The following is a 22099-nucleotide window of genomic DNA, read 5'->3' as shown; positions in this document are numbered from 1 at the left end:
ACTCACCTTAAACAAAGTAAACATGGCACATAAGGAGAGGAATGTGAGCGATTTAACTGCGTGCGGAGGTCATGCATGTAATGTTTCCTGTTTATGGTAGGTTTATCGGGTAGCTTTTCTCATTGGCTGTGGAGCAAAAAACGTCATTTTGTGTTTTGATCTACGATCACTTTACGCACTACTAGTCAAGATGGGCCGTACGTATCTATGGTGCACCTGAAATTCTGTGCGTCACTAGTTTTAAACTAACTACTCTCAGCAGAAGGTCCAGGTATGACTTATTTGTTTATTATTAATTATCACACTTTGTACAACACACAAAAACCACTACTTGATCATGGTTTATGAATCATGATTGTGGTTGACGTCTAGGTATTTTTGCAGCCTCTAATCTAAAATGATGTCACAGCTTCCTGTCCACACCCTATCAATAGTGTTTTCACCTGGGTGTAGTTTGTTAGTCCTTTCCCAGGTGGTTTCTATTTTTGTCTGGGGTCAGCTCTTGTGTTTCGGTTTTTGTAATTTGCCTCAGGTTTTGTTCTCAGTTTGTTTTTGCCTTCACTGTAAAACTGAACAACTCACTTCTACATCCCTTCTACATCCCTTAACCTTCTATTGCCTGCATTATTCGACCAATCTTAAAAAAAAAAGTTTGATCCTCTTTGCTTGTAAATGTGTACATTTTGTAGTGTGTTGCCTTGAGGCAACATTGTGCAACAATGGAAAAAAATGGCAGCGTGCCATATGAAGAAGCAGAGTTTTTAAATATAAATATTTGGAACCGAGTTAAGTTCGCAGTTTGCTGATCTTTTAACACTAAAAATACTAACAAAAATATTTGATTAAAAAAAGCATCTTAACCTGATGCAGCTTTGTCAAGTAATGAAGGGATGTCATTTGTTTCTGCACACCAAACAATCATTTAACCCAAAAACCAAACAGCTGAAACGTCCTGATGTATACGAAGAATCGGGTCATCAGAATTGCAATATTAACTATGAATCAAGTCATTGTAAAGTGAAGAAAATGGGTTTGTTACCTTGAGGCAACATTGTGCAATGGAGAGTTAATAGTGTTTTTTTCTTTCTTCATAACTGTATGTGCCATAACTATATACATATATATATATATATATATATATATATATATATATATATATATATATATATATATATATATATATATATGGCTGTTGTTGGAACAAAACCTTGTATCTCCGAAGTGATAACTTTACAGGAGAAGGAACAAACATACTTTACTTTTAATGTAAGTCAATGGAACCTAAAGTAATTTTGGGCCATTTCTTCTGGTCCATTCATAATGCAATTTACATACAATTTAAAGAGCAGTGGATATTTTGTAATCATATATAGTTTCACAATAGTTAAAGCTTTCATCTTTTAGAAATTGGGTAGCTGTCAACAAACCTTACTGAAAAAAGGAAATGGACAAAAAAGAACATTTGCAAATTTAACAAAGAAGCTGCTTTCAGAAAAATGGACTGTCCAGACCTCAACATCACTGAATGTGTCTGAGCTGACTTGGATCACCAAATTGCAAGCCACTCCTAAGACTGAACTTTGGAGGTGTGGAAAAACTGATAGTGAGTCTCGAAAAAGGAGCTGTGATAAAGGCAAACGCTAAATACTGAAACACGGGACGTTGTATTTAACTGAAAAGCCTTAATAGGTAAACATATGTTTTCAGACACTGTACAATGAATGCCTTGTACCTAATGGCTGTTTTGAGTGGAAATTCAATAAATAATGGTTGGTCTGTGGCTTTTGCACAGCACTGTACAGTATCACTCATTAGGCAACAAACCTGAGCTTGACTCTGTGAAATATCCTAAACGTGGACCAACGTCAGACTCTGTCTGCCTCGTTCTAAGTAACAGACTTTGTGTGTGGATTTTCTATACTGTTATGTATGAAGCAGCTGGCTCCATACTGAGCATGAGCTCATTGGGTCTGAGGCAAGTCTAGACACTTAGACAGGGAGGAGCAATATGCACAAACACACACACTATAGTATCTTTGCTACAGAGTTTGGCCTTATAGTGTGTGTGTGTGTGTGTGTGTGTGTGTGTGTGTGTGTGTGTGTGTGTTTGTTTTGCTATCCTTGTGAGGGCCCTTGTGAGGAAGTTATGGCAATCCTGCACAAAGTTGGGACTAATAATACAGCTTATTTTGGAAAACCTGAAAAAGAGCAGAAAGATTGTCTGCTGGAAGCTGAGGTTAGGGTTTGGTTGCAGTGTAGGTATAGTATTACTTGGCTGAAGAAATCATTAGAAATTTAACAAATTCCTCACAAGTGATGCAAAACAAACGTGCATGTGTGTGAGTGTGTGAGAGAGATCTTCACGCTCTCTTAGTGGCCCCTCAGCTCCCTTTTCGCTCTAAAGTGGATTCCTTTTACTGTGCAGCAGGTTCTCAGTGTACCAGTCCTGTAGATGCCACCATCCACACATTTCTGTGTTGCCTCTGCTCACACACCTGACTCAGCTCACGACGGGCATGAAAATCAGCTGACGAGTTGAATCAGGTGTGTTAGCTTAAGGAAAACACCAATACGTAGAGAGCATGGGGGTCCTCAAGACTAGGGGCCGATGCAGTCTGCCCATATGAAAGTGGCATACGTTCCAATTTGTTGACAATAAACATCAATGAAATATTTTGTAATACAGTAATAGTAATAACCACTTCAGGGCCCAGCACAACTGGTTAGGTCACACAGTGTGGGGGAGAGGCTTGGTTTAAAGGGGAGAGAGGTTGTATATGTGACTTTAGAAAGGTTTGTTTGTTTGGCTGTGTTAGAAAAAAGTGTGTCAATCAGGTCAATTTTATTCATAAAACATTTAAAATCAACAAATGTCAGCTCAGCTTTCTGTCAGCTCAAACCAGTCTGACCATTTTCTGTCAAAGGCGTTTCCATCCACAGAACTTTTGCTCACTAGATTTCTTTATTGCACCATTCTGAGTGAACTCTAGAGACTGCTGTGCATGAAAATCCCAGGGCATCTGTCATACTTTTGTCATACTTTTGCCCATTCCTGATGGTTTGATGTGAACAGTACCTGAAGCTGCTGGCCTGGATCTGCATATACGCTGCTGCCACATGATTGGCTGATTCGATCGTTGCATGAATAAGTAGGTGTACAGGTTTTCCTAATAGAGTTTTCAATGAGTCTGTATATATGCATGGATAGACCTGAAAGGAGCTTGGGAGTGGTGAAGGAAGTAGTGCAAACATTGTCAACTGTAAACTGTCCAGAAGTTTCATAGCAGCTTTGGAACAATTAAAGAATGGAAAGTGCAGGTGTGCAGTGGTGCTAAATGGGTGTGTGGTCAGTCTATGGTGGATGTTGAAAAGGATCTAGATTAGTCCAGGTGAGTGTTGGGGGACGTGAGTGGGACATCAGAGCAGTCATGAATGTGTTTCTTTTTATGGCACAGGATTGCATGCATGCAAGTATATATTTATGCATACACCGATCAGGCATAACATTATGACCACCTCCTTGTTTCTACGCTCATTGACCATTTTATGGTCTACTTACTATATAGGTGCACTTTGTAGTTCTACAGTTACAGACTCTAGTCCATCTGGTCAGACCAGCACAGCACACACTAACACACCACCACCATGCCAGTGTTACTGCAGTGCTGAGAATGACCCACCACCCAAATAGTACCTGCTCTGTGAGGGTCCATCAGGGTCCTGAACACTGAAGAACAGGGTAAAAGAGGGCTAATAAAGTATCAGAGAAACAGATGGACTACAGTCTGTAACTGTAGAACTACAAAGTGCACCTATACAGTAAATACAGTATACTGATAAAATGGACAGTGAATGTAGAAACAAGGAGGTGGTCATAATGTTATGCCTGATTGGTGTATATGCATGTGTGTAGTGAATATGTGTGTGTGTGAGGTTTCGGGATGCAGCAGACTGTATCCGTGTCCACCCTCTGAACCGTAGCACGTCAGTCAGCACTGTGCCAAACCAGGGCCTTTGTCTCACCGCTGCGTGTGTGTGTGTGTGTGTGTGGCTGTTTCATTAGCCAGCTTTGTTGACATCAGAAGGCCTGTGTCACCCGCAGCAGTAAAAAGAGCTCTGGCATTTTCTCCTGCATCACAGAAAACCCGCTCCTGCTCTCGTTTTTTCCTCCCCGTTTTTTATTTTGCAGTATAGGACTAACAGGTGTTTTCGTCCGTCTCTGCACTGATCAAAGCAGCTTTTTAATTGCTGTCAGAAATGAATGAGGGACAATTATATTTTATGATCTTTGGCACCGTGCAGCGCATAGCAACAGGCCGATGTGATCCACAGGTCATACTAGAGCAGTTTCAGAGGGAGGAGCTGTAGCACTTTGCTGGATTGGTTTGTGACCTAAACCTGAACTTAACTGCTTAGAAGACAAAAATAAAGGAAAAATGACTTGATATCTTTACAATCAGTAACACTGTGGTAAACAAACCTCATATCTCCTATATGGTTTACAGTTCTGTGTTAAATAATTAACCCCTTAATATCCCAGGCTTATTATTCAGTAACTACAGGGTCTTCAGAGCATACTGGCTGAGCTGTTTTTAGGTTATAGGAGTGTGTAATAAAACTTTGGGGCCAGGCCATTTATGGGGTTCATTCAAGATTGGGCTATAAATATCCGGAGGGTGTGTGATGGGATTCATAGATTGAGAAAAGGTGGTACAGTGCAGTGAATGTCTGAATTGATATGTGGAAAATGGCTTGCACACAGATGTTAATGATTAGTAAAAAGGAGTGATTGTTTTTGGCCGGCAGAGGTCACAGTGTGAAGGAAGTAGCTGAATTTGCAGGTGTATTGAAGCATACGGTCATACGGATTGAACAGCAGTGGCAAGAACCCCAGTCTACAGGAAATTCTTGTCAGAATTTCCAAAAGATGAAATTGATGGTCAGGGACAATTGGGCTGTTTCACGGCTTGGAAATAAAAATAACTTCCAGCCAAGAATTGCTTCTAGAAGTGAACGCAGGTTCTTCACAGGGAAATGCATACCGTGATTATATGGAGCAGAGTGGCTTGCAAGAGGCCTTGACTCACTTCTGCTCACAGAGCAGCGTCACAGATATCCGAGCTGTATGCAAACGCTCACGTAATGTTCCAGCTGCTGAATGAGATGGTGAAATTCTCTGTGCTCCTTTTACAGAACGGAAAATAGCCCACCGATTGTCATTGTTTGCCTGTTTTGTGAGGAACAAAGGGTGTCTTCATCACTTTCTGCCAGTTTGCTTGTTGTGATTTGAACAACAAGGCAATTTTTTTTAAAATAATGCATCTCAGGTATAATTTTGCCAAAACTATAAAGATGCAAAATCACATCTAAATATTTTGCACTTTCATGTCATTTATTCTGTTATTTTTAGAAGACAGAATTAGCAGTTGAATTTACAGAACAGCTCTTCCGTGAGAGTTGAGTTGCGTGAGCGTGAAAGATTATTACATTATTAGCACAAGGGATTTTTTGTGCTGTGGCACTTGTTGTGAGGCAGTCATAGGTGTGGGTATATCATGGATTTGAACGTGGCTCAGCCAGTCAGATTTTAGGACCGGAACTATCCATTTTATAAAGTGTATTATATTTCTGAATGGTATCTGTTAGTGGTATAATGGTAAATGCCCATCTTTGTACCATCCCTGATATCTTTTTATCGTTTCAATCAAATCAATGCTTCGTTTTCAGAGCGAGCTGGTTTGCAGCAGGAGGTGGACAGGGCAGAGGCAGAGCTTGTACGACTTCAAGCAGAGGTCCAGGAGCTGCAGTCAAGCCTGAATACGTGTCGCCTGCAGGCTCAGAGGCTGGAGAACCAGGTCCAGAACCAGGAGATCCTTCAGAACCAAAACCAGCAGGCACAATCACAGATCCAGGGTGAGTATGCTCAATAGACTCTGGACAAACTACTCACCAACCTACTATGTATGACTTTGTTTATATCTCAGCCATTTGAAAAGTTGTTGGAATTAGGATCTATATCTATAAGAACAAAATCTACATATACACAATATGGGCAAACGTATATGGACACCATCACAGACATATGAATTTGTTGGACATCTCATTACCATTAGTCAATATCTCATTAGTCATGGAGTCAGCCTGCACTCTTCTGGGAAGCCTTTCTGCAACATTCTGAAGTATGTATCTGTAGAAAGTTCTGCCCATTCACTCAAAAGAGCATGTGTGAGGTTATGATGTTGGGTGAGAGGGCCTGGCTCTCAGTCAACATTCCAGTTCTTCCCGAAGGTGTTCAGTGGGGTTAAGGGCGTTTGTGCAGGCCAACACTTGGCATTGTACATTTTAGTCTTAGGCTTGTGTGCAGCTACTTGGCCATGGAAACCCATTTCATGAAGCTCCAGACACACAGACCTTGGGCTGATGTTACTTGCAGAGGCAATGTGGAACTCTTTAGGTGATTCAACAGAAGATAAGCTCTGTGCACTTCAGCACTTGGCGGCCATGGTCTTTCGCTTTGTGGCTGTTGTTGCTCCATTTCATAACAGTAGCTCTCACAGTTGTCTAGGGCATATCTAGCAAGGCATACATTTTACTGACTTGTACATCCTATGACCTCCTATGACATCCTTATGCATGAGCCTCTGACAACGCCATGTTCAAACCACTGCCAGTGTTTGTCTATCAAGATTGCACAGGTATGTGTTTAAATTTATCTGGTTGTTAGCACAGACTGTGGCTGAAACACCTGAATTCAGTAATTAGATGGGGTGTCCACATACTTTTCTTAAGGGTTACCTAAAGGTTAGTGCACTGCTAATGGCTATTTTATGATTTATTTTATATTTATATGAAAAGTGGCAGTGAAAGTCAATATATTTCCAGGGAAGGGAAACTTTTGGACAGCAACTGTGTATGTGAATGTAGAGTGTTTGTGTGTGTGTGTGTGTGTGTGTGTGCGCGTGTGTGACAGGTGTGTGGGGGAGTAATCTGTCCCTCGTCCCGCTGATTCTCTGGCAGCTCTCATGTGTTCCTGCTGAAGTCTTGCTGGGACAGTTAACACTTGGGAAATGTTTCTCTTGTCAGTCAGCCAAGAGTCTGTAACCTCCGTCATCCAGCGCACAGGAGCTGCAGCTTCTGGAACCCGCTGCTAGAGCGCGACAGTGAGAACGAGAGAGAACACTGTCGTAAAGCTTAACTAGCGAGCAGGCAGCGTTCACTCTAACGTCATGTGGAGACTTGCACTCGTTGCTTAAGAGCTGTTTTCTGATTGGCCCAGACTGCTACAATCAGCAGAGCTCCTTTCTTCCTCCCTGAAGTCCATTTGCCAACCAGTGTGCTTTAATGTGTGTGCTTGTTTGTTTACATGCATTGTTGGGACAAAAATGTTTTGACTTGGTAGAACAAGAGAAAAACAGGGATAAAAGTGCTTAGAAATGCTTCATGTTGAATGAAGCATTACTTTTTGGTTACTGAGGTCAAAGTTTTATATATCCTAAGGTTTAGGATATGTATATGTATATATATATATATATATATATATATATATATATATATATATATATATATATATATATATATATCTTAACAGTAACACGGTGTGTTGTGCTAGTACGAGTGGATCAGACACAGCAGTACTGCTGGAGTTTTTGACTGTGTCCACTCGCTGTCCACTCTATTAGACACTCCTACCTTGTCAGTCTGCCTTGTAGATGTAAAGTCAGAGACGACAGCTCATCTGCTGCTGCACAGTTTGTGTTGGTCATCCTCTAGCCCTGCATCAGTGGTCACAGGACGTTGTTGGCTGGATATTTTTGCTTGGTGGACTATTCTCAGTCCAGCAGTGACACTGAGGTGTTTAAAAACTCCAGCAGCACTGCTGTGTTTGATCCACTCAGACCAGCACGACATAGATATGAATATATATATATATATATGTATACACACACACACTCACCAGCCACTTTATTAGGTACAGTTGCTTGTTTAGTTGCTTGTTAACACAAATAGCTAATCGGCCGATCACGTGGCCGCAACTCAATGCATTTAGGCATGTAGAGGTGGTCAAGACAACTTACTGAAGTGCAGACCGAGCATCAGAATGGGGAAGAAAGGGGATTTAGGTGATTTCGGTGGCGCGAAAAAGAGAAAATATCCAGTGAGCGGCGGTTGTGTGGACGAAAATGCCTTGTTGACGTGAGAGGTCAGAGGAGAATGGGCAGACTGGTTCCAGATGATAGAAAGGCAACAGGAACTCAAATAACCAACCAGAATCTCTGAGGAACGTTTCCAACACCTTGTTGAAAGTATGTCACGAAGAATTAAGGCAGTTCTGAAGGCAAAAGGGGGTCCCACCTAGTACCTAATAAAGTGGTCAGTGAGTGTATATGTAAATGTATATGTATGTGTATATGTAAAACATGCTTCTGTGTGCTGTCTGTGTTTATGAATGTGTTTACATATTTCCTGACAAAAACAAACCTGTGTGTGTGTGTGTGTGTGTGTGTGTGTGTTTGTGTCTGCCTCTCCTGGTCATGTCACGGTGACCTGCAAGCAATTATCAGCATATTGCGGTTCAGAAAGAGCTCTCCTGCATGAGCCTCTTTTCCCCTGAAAGAGAAAATGTCAGGGTGACACAGGCTGCACAGTGGAGAGCACTTTCATCAAAGAATAAACACACACTCAGCGCATTGACTCAGCAGCCGGGCACAGCTTTTCAACACCAGCCAGCCAGCCAGCCGCTCGGTTAATACACACACACACACACACACACACACACACACCCACAAACACACACGTCCACAGAACAAAATGACCCACTGAATGTCCGGCCCTGCTGCGCACCAGTGGAAGCTTCCACAATGTTCTGAAGTGTGTCCAAGGCCAAGGAGGGATAGAAGGTGCAATAACAGGCAGGTCTTCGGACACACGCACAGGATAAACACTTCCTTCAGAGCCACAGGTGCAGGAAGAGCCCTGCTGTTCTCTCAGGAACGAACACTCAAAGCACTCCACATCAGTTCATGCTTTTAGCCCTTTTTCACTCGCTTTTGTTCCTGCCTGTTGGGCCTAGCTTCATTGTCTCCGTCGGTTTTTATTCATAGGAGAATAATAGAGAATGTCTGCTAAAAGGAACGTGTTGGAGTTAGAGGAAATCATTCTCTCTCTTTCTCTCTGTCTTTCTCTCTTGTTCTCTGTCTTTCTCTTCCTGTCATAATTCCTCTGTGTTCTTTTTCTTTTGTGCCTTTTTTCTGTGGGCGGTGTGAATAAATGAAACAGATTCAAAATAATGTTGATTTTCAAGTGTACTGAACAACGTGATGCGCTCAATTTATGTTACATTTTGATATCATATTTATTATATTAGCATAATATTGTCTTGCACTTTGTAGTTTTTTTTTTTAATGCAAAATTTCTTCATTTATTTAATTTCTAGTCTAAACAGCCGTTGAGTACAGCTTATTCATTGTACAGGAGAATTGTACAGGAGGACTTTTGCACAGTAGCTTATTTGATTCATTTCAAAATGATATACATAACCATTCATTTCCTATTTTACACATCTAACTTAATGACGTCCTCTAGTCTGTATTTATCTTTTTTTATTCACTTTCCTTTTTTTTGCAGACAGTTTTATTTATTTGTATTTATTTTCATTTGTTTCCAATTTGTCCATCTTTGTTTATCCTTTATTTTGCTATTTTATTTTATTGAATTATTCTTTAAGTTGGGGAAGCTGGGCAGAGATTGTGGGTGGGGGGGGGGTATTCAGGGGGTATTCATTGGATGGGTAGGGTGGTTTAGGGGGTTGGGTGGGATTTAGGAATCCATTTACAGCATTTAGCAGACGCTCTTACCCAGAGCGACTTACAAGAAGTGCTTTGTCTATCTAGAAAAAGTATCTTTGCTAGTTACCAATAGGTTAGAGAAAAGGACAGTCCTGAGTTCAGAAACTGCTAGAAACAAAAAGTCACTGTAGACACCCAGAGAAAAGGAGCAGAGTTGAACACAGAACTCTGTGCCATACAATGCAATACAATAACAATAAACTACAAAACACAGTTCAATACAATAAAATATAATATACAAGTGCAGCACAATATATTGCAATCAGTAGTTAATTCAATGCTCATTTAAGTGCTGTGTAAAGAGATGTGTCTTCAGTCTGCTTTTGAAGACAGCAAGAGACTCTGCTGTTCGGACAGCCAGGGGGAGTTCATTCCACCACCTGGGTGCCAGTACAGAGAACATTCCCGACACTTGTCTTCCATGCGCCTTGAAGGATGGCGGGTCAAGCCGAGCTGTACTCGAAGCTCGAAGGGCTCATGGTACAGTTTGAGATTTCACCATTGCCATCAAGTAGGTAGGGGCTGGTCCATTTTTGGCTTTGTAGGCAAGCATTAGGGTTTTAAATCTCATGCGTGCAGCTACAGGAAGCCAGTGAAGGGAGGGCACCAGTGGGGAGACGTGGCCAAACTTGGGCAGATTGAAGACGAGCCGTGCTGCTGCATTCTGGATGAGTTGCAGGTGGCTTGATGGCCTGCATGGGAAGACCAGCCAAGAGCGAGTTGCAGTAGTCAAGCCTTGAGATGACAAGAGACTGCACTAGCACTTGGGCAGCCTCTCGGGTGAGGAAGGGTCGGATCCTACGGATGTTGTACAGTAGATACCTGCTTGACCGAGTCAGGTTCGCGATGTGAGTCGAGAACAATAACTGGCCATCCAGAGTCACACCAAGACTTCTTGCCTCTACAGACGGAACAATCAGAGTGTTCTCGAATGAGATGGCAAGATCATGATGAGGACCTGTAGTTGCAGGGATGAGTATCAGCTCAGTCTTGCTAGGATTGAGCTTTAGGTGGTGAGCTCGCATCCATGAAGAGATGTCAGACAGACTTCCCGAGATGCGACTGGAAACCTGTGTGTCAGAGGGAGAGAAAGAAAACATTAGTTTAGTATCATCAGCATAACAGTGATAAGAGAAGCCATGAGAAGATATTACATCAACGGCTCTCCTCTCCCTGCTGTCCTCACCAGGTTTCATCCCTGCTCTGACTTTGGGCCCCGCCTTCTGAAATGCTGAAATGGAGGTTCTGATTGGCTCTGCTGCTCAGTTTTTCTCTGCCTGTTCATGCTGATAGGCGCTTTATGCAGTGTCCTGAACTCAGAAAGTAGTGGGACATACAGCTAGAAAACTATAACTAAAACTATAAAAATACAAAAGTACAGTTATGTAATCTTGAACCTGTTATGTAGCTTAATTTTCCCTACATAAAATCAAGTAATTTAAGTTCACAATGTAGAAGCTCCTGTGGTACCGCTGTAGGAGGTGTGTAGGTATGAAGCAGCTGGTTCTATTTTGGCTGAAGTGCCCCTGTAAATGCACACATTGAAACTCTTGGCCTTGTGGTTTAAACACATGAAGGTTTACATCACAACGATTATATTGACGTGTGATAAACATGCTCAGTCTTAAATATGTGTCCCCAAACTTCTGACAGGCAGGGAGGGCAGAATATGAAGGCAGAATGACAAATGAGAGAGAGAGAGAGAGAGAGAGAGAGGGGGAGAGGTCAGGGCGTCTTGCTCTGCTGTGTGCTGCAGGATGGAGCAGCCACTCACCTATTCAGACGTGTGTGTGTGTGTGTGTTTGTGTGTGTGTGTGTGTGTGCGGGTGCGTGTGTGTGTTTGGCTTCTGTCTTTGTATGTTGGAACTATTTTTATGCCCTTTTCTCTTCTTGATGGACTGAATTGGGTTAAATTTGGTCTTCAGTAGATCCAGCCATCTCTCTCAGGGGTTCCTTATGAAAGGTTTGTAAAATCAAGCACTTATTTATTTGCCAGCATCATTTGTTTTGGTTACTAGGGTTAAAAAACAAACACAAATAATACATATAAAACAAACGGGATGTTATTTTTACATAAAGTTACTTACGTATGTATCTCCATGTCTGTCTTTCTTTCTTTCTTTCTTTCTTTCTTTCTTTCTTTCTTTCTTTCTTTCTTTCTTTCTTTCACTGCTTCTCTTTCTTTTTCTCTGTTTTCTTTTTACTTTCTCTCTCAGTTTCTCCTCATTCTTTCTCTCTCTTTCTCTATTCTCTTTCTCTTTCTTGCTCTTCATAGTGCTGTTTCAATATTTCTTGCTGGTCTATCTTTCTGTCTGTCTGTCTGTCTTTCTTTCACTGTTCTTTTTGTCTCTTTCTCTCATTTTTTGTCTTTTCTTTTAACTTTCCCTCTCAGTCTTTTTTCCTTCTCTTTTTCTTTCTCTCTTTCTCTCTCTCTCTCCTCCTGTTCTCGTGAGCAGTGTTGGGTGCTGATATGATTAATGAGAGCTTTTTCATTTGCCTCAGTCTGAGTTTAGAGTTCACTCTCAGTTATAACAGTTATGGAGCCCCAGGGTCAGCAGAGTCATTTGATGGAGGGATAGAGAGAGAGGGAGAGAGGGAGAGAGAGACAGACTGTGACAGAGTGATAAAAGACTGAGGTCCAGAGGTGAGAGAGAGTCTGTGCAGGTGATATCATGTTGTAGTCGTCTCCGTGAGTTTTGATTGGTTGTTTTTTTTAGAGCTGAAGCGGGACGTGGAGATTCTGCGGGGCGAGTTAGAGACAAATCACAGTGAGAGAGCGCGTGTGGAGAGGCTGCTGGAGTGAGTACACACACATACACACTCACACGCTCACATACACAATTTACAAGTGTGCACGCACTCTAAGACTCTGTATCTCTGACACATTCATCCGCACATTCTTTCCCTCTCTCTCACCTCCACAACCAGAAACACTCACTCTTGTTTATTTAAAACAAACACACACAAATAACGTTGCACTTTCCAAAATGGTCCCCTAATCGCTGCACCCTACATTTGAAAGTCTGGATCACCACTGTGTTGGGAACAGAATTTGCGGTGATGGTAAAGAGCTGTGTCCGAAACTATTTTATGTGTCCCTAGTGCACTATTTTAGGGTCCCACCATTTTGTAGTGGTGTCCGAAAACATAAGGTGCATTCCAAACGCTTCATACTTCCCCGCACAGTGTACTGCACAGGGTTTTTTTAGTTCAAAAATGTGACCTGAACTAAGTAAATAATGTAAACAAAACAATGAACAGCTTTTCAGCTCTTTTTCTTTACATGCCAGATAAATACAGCAAAGAATAGATTAAATGACAGAAATAGACACCTTTTTCAGTCAGAGTTAAAATGTTAAGGAGGAGGTTTGAACTATTTAACCTGCCCCTTCAGAGGAGCTAACACTAGAGTTAACCGTATAACTGACACACAAGGTCATTTAGGGAGGTTTAATGAATTAATGCAGATGATTGCATGCACACAAGTGCATTAATATTTGTCCTTAATCCTTTAAAATCCCAGGCTTATTACAGACTATTAAGGCTTATTGTTCAAGTCAAGTCAAAAGGCATTCAAGTTCAAGTACACAGTGGAGTGAAATTACGTTCCTCCAGGAACAATACAGTGCAATAAGGAACAAAAAGAACAAACGTGCAAACATGGTATGCAACAAAAATTTAAGCTAGAAACAATATAATAAATACTATAAATTAAACAGACATTTGACACAGTAAACAGACAGGACAGTGCAGCACCGACACAGCACTCATCCTGGACATGAGGTAGTGAGAATAAGGTGCAGAGATATTAACATGCTGTGATCTGTGAGTCATGCAGTCAGATGACAGACATTAACACAGCAGTTACTGAGGTAGGAAAGCTTGAGTAAACAGTGTAAACACAGTGTAGCAGCAATGTTCCAGATAGTGTGAATGTAGAGTTTGTGTGTGAGGGGGGGCGGTGGTTAGTTCAGTCCTTGTGATTGCTGAGGAACAAAGTGCCTGATTGCTTGAGGAACAAAGCTGTATCAGAGTCTGGCAGTGATGGCACGGATGCTCCAGTACCCTCTACAAGACGGCAGCAGTGAAAAAAGTCAGTGTGAGGGATGGATGGGGTCGTCCACAGTACTGGTGGCTTTCCAGATACAATGTGTGGTGTCAATGTCCATGATGGAGGGGAGAGAGACACCAGTGATCTTCTCAGCTGTCCTCACTAAATGCTGTAGGGTCTTGCGGTCGGAAGCGGCGGTGCAATTCCCAAACCAGGTGATTATGCAGATGCTCAGGATGCTCTCCACAGGCCCCCTGTAGAACATGGGGAGGATGGGAGGGGGGAGTTGAGCCTTCTTCAGTCTCCGCAGGAAGTAGAGACAGTAGTAGAGTTGGTGTTGAGGGACCAGGTGAGGTTCTCTGTGATGTGGACACCGAGTAACTTAGTGCTCCTGACTTTCCACACCAGAGCCAGTGATATTAAGTGGGGGATGGTCACCTCGCACTCTTTGGAAGTCAACAACCATCTCCTTAGTTTTATCTCCACTCAGAGACAGGTTGTTGGTTCCACACCAGTCCGTTAGCCGCTGCACCTCCTCTCTGTATGCTGACTCATCATTCTTGTTGATCAGACCCACCACAGTCATGTCATCAGTGAACTTGATGTGGTTTGAACTGTCCTTTGCAGTACAGTCATGAGTCAGCAGATTAAACAGCAGTGGACTAAGCACACAGCCCTGAGGGGCACCGGTGCTCAGTATGGTCGTGCTGGAGATGTTATTTCCTATCCTGACTAACTGAGGTCTCTCAGTCAGGAAATCCAGGACCCAGTTACAGATGGAGATGTTCAGGCCCAGCAGGCTCAGTAAATATAAGAGAAGGTTCTAGCTACAGAGCTGCAGTACCACACTCTCAGCCTCGCATTGTCAGTCCACCCTTTGGCCATCAAAATATCTTGCCTACTGTTTTACGTAGAGGGCTACCTAAAAATATGTGGTACAGTAGGACATTTCGACAAGACAACATACTTTGTCAGAACACCGGCTCTGCTACTACTGCATAATGTTTAAGGAACCCTCAGATATCAGTCTGAAGAACCATTTAATCATGAATTAAAACCTTTTCCTTTGCTAAGGAACCCTTGAAGAACCTTTATCCATTCTTTTTAAGAGTAAAATAGGCCAAAACTGATATAAACCAGCAAGCTAATAAACACCCATTTCACAACCTCAGTCTTCTCTTTATCTGTCACCAAAAACCGCTTGAATGCGATAATAGGTCCTCATGCAAAACTATTGCCTCGCTTGCACTTGAAAGCAGCATTACTATGTACTGTATGCACAAAATGATTCCGAGGCGCTCCCAGGCCAGTCCTGGGTCTTCCCTGGGGTCTCCTCCCAGGTGGACTTGCCTGTGACACCTCCCGAGGGAGGTGCCCAGGAGGCATCCTAACCAGATGCCTGAACCACCTCAGCTGGCTCCTCTCGACGTGGAGAAGCAGCGGCTCTACTCCGAGTCTCTCCCAGATGACCGAACTTCTCACCCTATCTCTAAGGTAGAGTCCAGACACCCTGCGGAGGAAACTCATTTCGGCCGCTTGTATTCGCGATCTTATTCTTTCGGTCATTACCCAAAGCTCATGACCATAGGTGAGGGTGGGAACGTAGATCGACCGGTAAATCGAGAGCCTTGCCTTATGGCTCAGCTCTTTCTTTACCACAACAGACCAGTAAAGAGCCCACATCACTGCTGACCCAGCACCAATCCGCCTGTCAATCTCCCGCTCCCTTGTACCATCACTCGTGAACAAGAACCCGAGATACTTAAACTCCTCCACTTGAGGCAAGAGCCTATCCCCGACCCAGAGAGGGCTCTCCGACACCAAATAAACACTAAACACAAGTCGTAAAAATAAATTAATAAAAATAATAATATAAATATAAGAAGGTCCCTGAAATTAACACTAAAGTGACATAAGGCGCATACAGATTAAGGTCTGTGGGTATAAATAGTGCAAATATAAACAGTAGTGCAGTTAGACTGAGCTTCTGGAGCAGTTACAGTGTGTGTGTAATAGAAAGTCATGGGTGCTGAGCTGTTCTTATATACAGAAGTGTGTAATAAAGATTTGGGCCCTGGTCCTGTAAAGGGTTAAGTAAAGCTTACTTAGTGAGAGCCTAACTTTGCTGTGTCATGTTATTTACCATTAGACATCTTATTAAAATGAGCGTTAGTGAATGTGTTGTTGTAAATATGTAATGTGTTGCTTGATTTGATGTAATGTTATATTACTAAGTAATATAGATAAGGTAGATTTCTGTCACCATCTCGGTACAGAAATTTGAAGTGATAGGTTTTGCTACAGAGCACCATTTATTATCAAACCACTCTGAAAGACTTTATGTCGACTTATCTTCATTGAATTATGCAGAGATTTTAAATAGACTTTTCAGGGCTGCTCAGTGGTTGATATGATTCACTCAGAGACATGCTGTTGTTCTCCACCCTCAGAAATCCATTCAGTCTCTCTCTCTCTCTCGGTTTACCACAAGAAACCTGTATTGCTCACTTCCTCAAAGCACTGCCAGCTCAAACACCATTAGAGCCATTTTTATCTTTCTTCTGCTCCTTTCTTATCTGCTCATCCTGACACTGCTCAGACATTTTAAAACTCTGTGTTTGTGTGTGTGTGTGTGTGTGTGTAGCTGCAGTTGGATGATTGCTCACACTCATCCATCTCCGTTCCGGCTCTGAAAGGAGGTTATTTTATGTCTTCTCTCCCCGCCAAGGTGTTTTTTCCACACAGGGAGGAAATATTTATCTGAGTGAAACTGCTCTCTTATCACTCCAGTGACTTATTGTTATGTGTATCTCTCTCTCTCTCTCTCTCTCTCTCTCTCTCTCTCTCTCTCTCTGTCTCTCTCCCTCCCTCTCTCTCTCTCTCTCCCTCCCTCCCCCCGGCTGTGGGATGAAGCCTTTTCGCTGACTAGTTTGAGTTGCTTAGCACATCAACCAACCTCCCTATCCCTCCCTCTGTCATTCCCTCTCTCTCTCTCCCACACTCTCTCCCTCTGTCCCTCCTCCAGACTGTGACGGTCTTACTCATTTTGTCCTGTTATTTCTTTTTCTTTCTTTCTTTTCTTCCTTTTTTCTTTTTCTTTGTTTTTGCTTCCATGTCCTCCTTCTATTGCTCTTTCTTTCTTTCTTTCCACTTTTGCTTCCATGTCCTCCTTCTCTTGCTCTTTCTTTCTTTATTGTTTTTGCTTCCCTGTCCTCCTTCTCTTACTCTTTCTTTCTTTCTTTCTTTCTTTCTTTCTTTCTTTCTTTCTGCTTTTGCTTCCCTGTCCTCCTTCTCTTGCTCTTTCTTTCTTTATTGTTTTTGCTTCCCTGTCCTCCTTCTCTTACTCTATCTTTCTTTCTTTCTTTCTTTCTTTCTTTCTTTCTTTCTTTCTTTCTGCTTTTGCTTCCCTGTCCTCCTTCTCTTGCTGTTTCTTTCTTTCTTTCTTTCTTTCTTTCTTTCTTTCTTTCTTTCTTTCTTTCTTTCTTTCTTTCTTTCTTCTGTTTTTGCTTCCCTGTCCTCATTCTCTTGCTCTTTCTTTTCTTTCTCTTTGTCTCTTTCCCTCCCTCTTTCTTTTTATGTTCTCTTCCTCTCTCTTTCATGTCTCCTTCTCTCTATCTTCCCTCTTTTCTCTCTTTTTGCTTCTCCATTGCTGTCTCTCTATCTCGCTATCTCTCTGTCTCTCTCCCTTTCCTCCCTCTTTCCTTTCTTTCTTTTCTCTGTCCCTGTTTTCTTCTCTGTTTTTTGTCCCTCTCTCTCTCTCTCTCTCTCTCTCTCTCAGAATGCTGTATTGCTGATCACTGTGTAAGACGGCCTTCTACCACTGTTAGCTTTATGTCCACTTTGTGTTTGTCCTGTTCACAGTATATTTATCAGTTACGTATTGATGTCGGATTTATATTTCTTAGTTCCCTCACCATCAAAAATCAGCTCAACGTGCTTTGTAGTAAATGAACAAGCTTTAAAACAGCAGATAAAAACAATAAAAATGAGCAGTAGTAATAATAATACTATTACTGATAATAATAATATTACTGCTAATAATAAAATTAACAATACATACTATGTAATGTCTTTGGATTTATATTTTTTAGCACCCTCACTATCAAAATCCTGCTTTAGCACCTTTGAAACAGCAGATAATAAGAATGGAAAAATTTGTAGTAGTAATAATAATAATACTATTTCTGATAATAATATTACTAATACTACTATTAATAATATTACTAATAGTATATATGTTTATGTAAAACAAGGGGATAAAACAGTAAATAAGTAAATAAGTAATGAATACAGTTTATGAGGAGAATTATAGGGATGTATTTATTTACATTGCGCTCTGTGTGGCGTCATGTGACATGCCTGTCCAGAGTGCAGGAGAACAAGGCCAGGATCTGACCCTCAGGAGGAACCGCAGGACTGCCGCTGTGTTGGACTCCTGACCATGCACTTGGGTGGGTGTGTGAACGTACAAAGCTTTGATATCTCCAGAGCGTGCAAAAGAAGTACTGTTTGTGTGCAGTGTGTGTTCCCATAGCAACCAAACGACCTCTAACCCCACATCACACACATATTTTACAGGTTTGTTGTGTTGCCAAGGCGGCCTGTTGCTGTGGTAACCCCACAACGGAATGACACCAGCGATTGGGGGTAATGTAAAGGCACATGGGGTCTGAGGCCTGCAATGTGTTTAACCTGCAAGGAAGAGAGAGAGAGCTAAAGAGACAGACAAATCCAGATAGGCTGTAAAGCCCCACACAGACAGGCTGTTTCAGGTGGAGCTCCAGTTTTGTTCAGCTGTTTGTTATGGAGATATGGAAGAGTAACAGACACACACTGCGCATTCCTTACCATCACATCAGCAGCCATCACGCATGACTGCGCCGTCAGACTCTAGTGAAGCCAAACATGCACAAGCAACGTCTTCACAGTGCACTACTCCAGAAGGTGTAGGTGGAAGTGTTGCCCTGACTTATGCCTGAGAACTTTGTTGTTTTTACTGCACTACCAAGTGCTGTTTTAAGTCAAATCTAATTGACAGTTTTCCCCTCAGCACAAAATGCAGTCCAACAGCCAAGATATATTTGGTGTCTGAAGTTTTCTGCTTTAGTTTTGCATTGGAGCTATGAGGCTAATGTAGCAAAACACAAGCTGACATCGATCAGTTATAACATTATGACCACCTCCTTGTTTCTACGCTCATTGTCCATTTTATCAGCTCCACTTACTATATAACTGCACTTTGTAGTTCTACAGTTACAGACTGTTTTAAACACCTCAGTGTCACTGCCGGACTGAGAATAGTCCACCAACCAAAAATTTCCAACCAACAGTGTCCTGTGGGCAGCATCCTGTGACCACTGATGAAGGACTAGAGGATGACCAACACAAACAGTGCAGCAGCAGATGAGCTGTCGTCTCTGACTTTACATCTACAAGGTGGACTGACAAGGTAGGAGTGTCTAATAGAGTGGACAGTGAGTGTTTAAAAACTCCAGCAGCACTGCTGTGTCTGATCCACTAGTATCAGCACAACACACTAACACACTACCACCACATCGCTGTTCCTGCAGTGCTGACAATGATCCACCATCCAAAAAGTACCTGCTCTGTGAGGGTCCATGGGGGTCCTGACCACTGAAGAACAGGGTAAAAGAGGGCTAATAAAGTATCAGAGAGACAGATGGACTACAGTCTGTAACTGTAGAACTACAAAGTGCTCCTATACAGTAAGTGGAGCTGATAAAATGGACAGTGAGTGTAGAAACAAGGAGATGGTCATAATGTCATGACTGATTGGTGTAAGTCTATTTGACATTACATAAAGCTTGGCTATGTAAGATTTGGGAATTTGGCGACCCCTCTGGTGGTAATTACATAATGAGTTGTGCTTCTGAGCCCTTCCCCGAGCTGATGAATGATGATTGTGTGTTGAAAGTATTCAAAGAACGTGGTGAAGGAGTGTCTTCTGAGGATGTGAATGAATTATCTACTATTGTCATCACATCTTCATCTGTTAATTAAGCCTTTTAAGCCTTAACATCAAGCCGGATCTTCTTAATCTTACCTTAAACATGTGCGGGTGACGTCAGTGCAAAAAAATGCATAACGCAGTCTGAAAAACTCAAAATCCGCCCCACATCAGCACCATATTTCAGCATATTTTTTCCTTTTGACACAAAAACTTCTTTCAATTAGAACAAAGACAACTTATAGCCTTAAGATCAACCTGTAGAGCTTGCGCAATACCACTTTTTCTTTTCCAGTACCAATATTGGAACCTTAGTCAATATCAGTACCGCCCTGATATTGGAAAATAAAAGCTTTGTGTAGCCCTTTAAACCATTTTCACACTTCCATATACGTTAATGCAGAAGAGTAAATAGTAGCGGTAAACGGCTTCTGGTCGCACTGTAAGCAACGGCTGATACTGCCTGAAATCATTGCTGCTTTCAACTAATTCAACAAACAGCCTCACCTGAGTTTCCACTCGATCAAATTTAAAAATGTTCACCTTCAGCTGAAAAGCTCCACTCATCATGTGTCTTATTTAATGAGGTAGCCAATCAAAAAGGAGTGAAACTGAGCTGTAGAGTGAAAATGGGCTTTACAGCAGGACTTTGATTCGCTGGCGTGTCTAAAAACCTGGAGATGGTCGGCGCAGAGGTTTGATTAAAAACCCTGAGAAACTCTGCACTGTAGCTCAGTGGCCAGTAACTGTACTGTAGAAATACGATGTCTCTGTACTGGTTATGGTGTTCAGGGCACTCTTTAATGTTGCATGGACTGAGTAGGAAAAACTAAACCTGGTGGACTTTTTCTCCTCCAAAATAATGAGTGCAGATCCGTTTAGGGACGTGTGATGTGGTGTTGAACATAACAATCCACTCTGCTCCTTCTCCGCTTTCTAAAACCTGTCTCAGGCAAATTCCTCATGGTTCTGATACAGATTTCATACAGAGTCCAAATGTTTTTAGTTTTGCGAAATATGCTTTAGCTATGCCAGGTTAGCCTTTCTACTCATGCAAGAGGAACTACCTGAGAAGTAAACTGCTCTTCTATCAACTGAGCTAAGGCTGAAGGACGATTTTTGAAGGATACTGAAAACTGGAGACCCTCTATTGCGGCTCTATTAAGCAGTGCAGGCGGAAGTTCGATAACACAACAATTTACAGCAGTGACTGTGTCCATTGGCAGGAGATTGATCTGCGCCGATGCCACAGCCGTCCGTGACCGTGAATCCCTAAAAGGCTGGGCTCTCTCGGGGTGGATTGGATGTTCCTCCCTCTCATAACAAGCATGATGCATTAGCATCAGTTTAAAAAGATGCCGTGGTGCTTCACGTTACTCGAAGGTAGCATGTGCCAGCCTTCACCTTCCCAGCTTGGTCGCATCATGTAATAATGGACCAAGCTAGTGGAATTGCCAATGACTAACCTAGGCAAGAAAAATCTGGTAAAACCCAAACCATGTCTGATGTCTGCTTCTTTACCTTTACACTGGAGCTTTAAGGCTAATTTAAGGCTTAACAAAATTGAATGCATTTTTATACATAATAGTATGTCAGAAACCACATAAGCAAGTCTGTTTGAGATCGACGTGAAATCAGAATTGAACTTTTTTAATAAAAGTTGCACGATACCACTTTTTTCCTGATATCGATATTGACCGTGAGTATCGGCCAATACCCATATTTTGGTGTAAAATCTGGTCATTCTTTCTCATGTTGGCTCTATAATCAGGAAGAAGGGAGCCATGTTTGTAAAATTAAGATCACAAAGCTGAAACTATTCTTCTACCCCACAGAAGGAAACACATAGGTCATATCATCTGTTCATTTATTCCCTGATACCAGCATTTTTTGCTGATATCGCCTCAATAATGATCCCATACTGATACTGATACCGATATCTCTCTCTTTTTACCCTTTTAGTTCATGTCTCTGATCATATTAAGCAAAAATCATTGCATCATTTTGTTTAGTAGACAGCATTTGTGATTTGACAGAACAGCAGGCGTCCCCTTATATTAAAATGTAACTGTTATTACATTAATTAAATGTGTTGCATTACCACCAAAGCAATGTCTATATTACCACTCCATTATTACACAGTAACTACATAACTACACAGGAGCTGTCCACGTAATAGTGTAAAAAGTTGATATACATGTGTAATTACATAGGCTATACTTCTGTAATCATCTA

At 41.9% G+C, this 22099-nt stretch overlaps 1 protein-coding gene across 3 annotated transcripts in view; it reads left to right on the top strand.

The window, feature by feature from the left end:
• Window positions 1–22099, top strand: part of lekr1 (leucine, glutamate and lysine rich 1) — a 162160-nt gene that overhangs the window by 86516 nt on the left and 53545 nt on the right. For all 3 annotated transcript variants that reach the window (XM_037539874.1, XM_037539875.1, XM_037539873.1), the window contains exons 6-7: window positions 5728–5913; window positions 12563–12644. In XM_037539874.1, coding sequence (XP_037395771.1) covers window positions 5728–5913; window positions 12563–12644 — 268 coding nt within the window. The remainder of the gene's footprint in view (window positions 1–5727; window positions 5914–12562; window positions 12645–22099) is intronic.

The sequence above is a fragment of the Pygocentrus nattereri genome, chromosome 7, assembly GCF_015220715.1.
Source record: "Pygocentrus nattereri isolate fPygNat1 chromosome 7, fPygNat1.pri, whole genome shotgun sequence".
NCBI lineage: Eukaryota > Metazoa > Chordata > Actinopteri > Characiformes > Serrasalmidae > Pygocentrus > Pygocentrus nattereri.
This window is presented reverse-complemented; position numbering and strand designations above follow the sequence as displayed.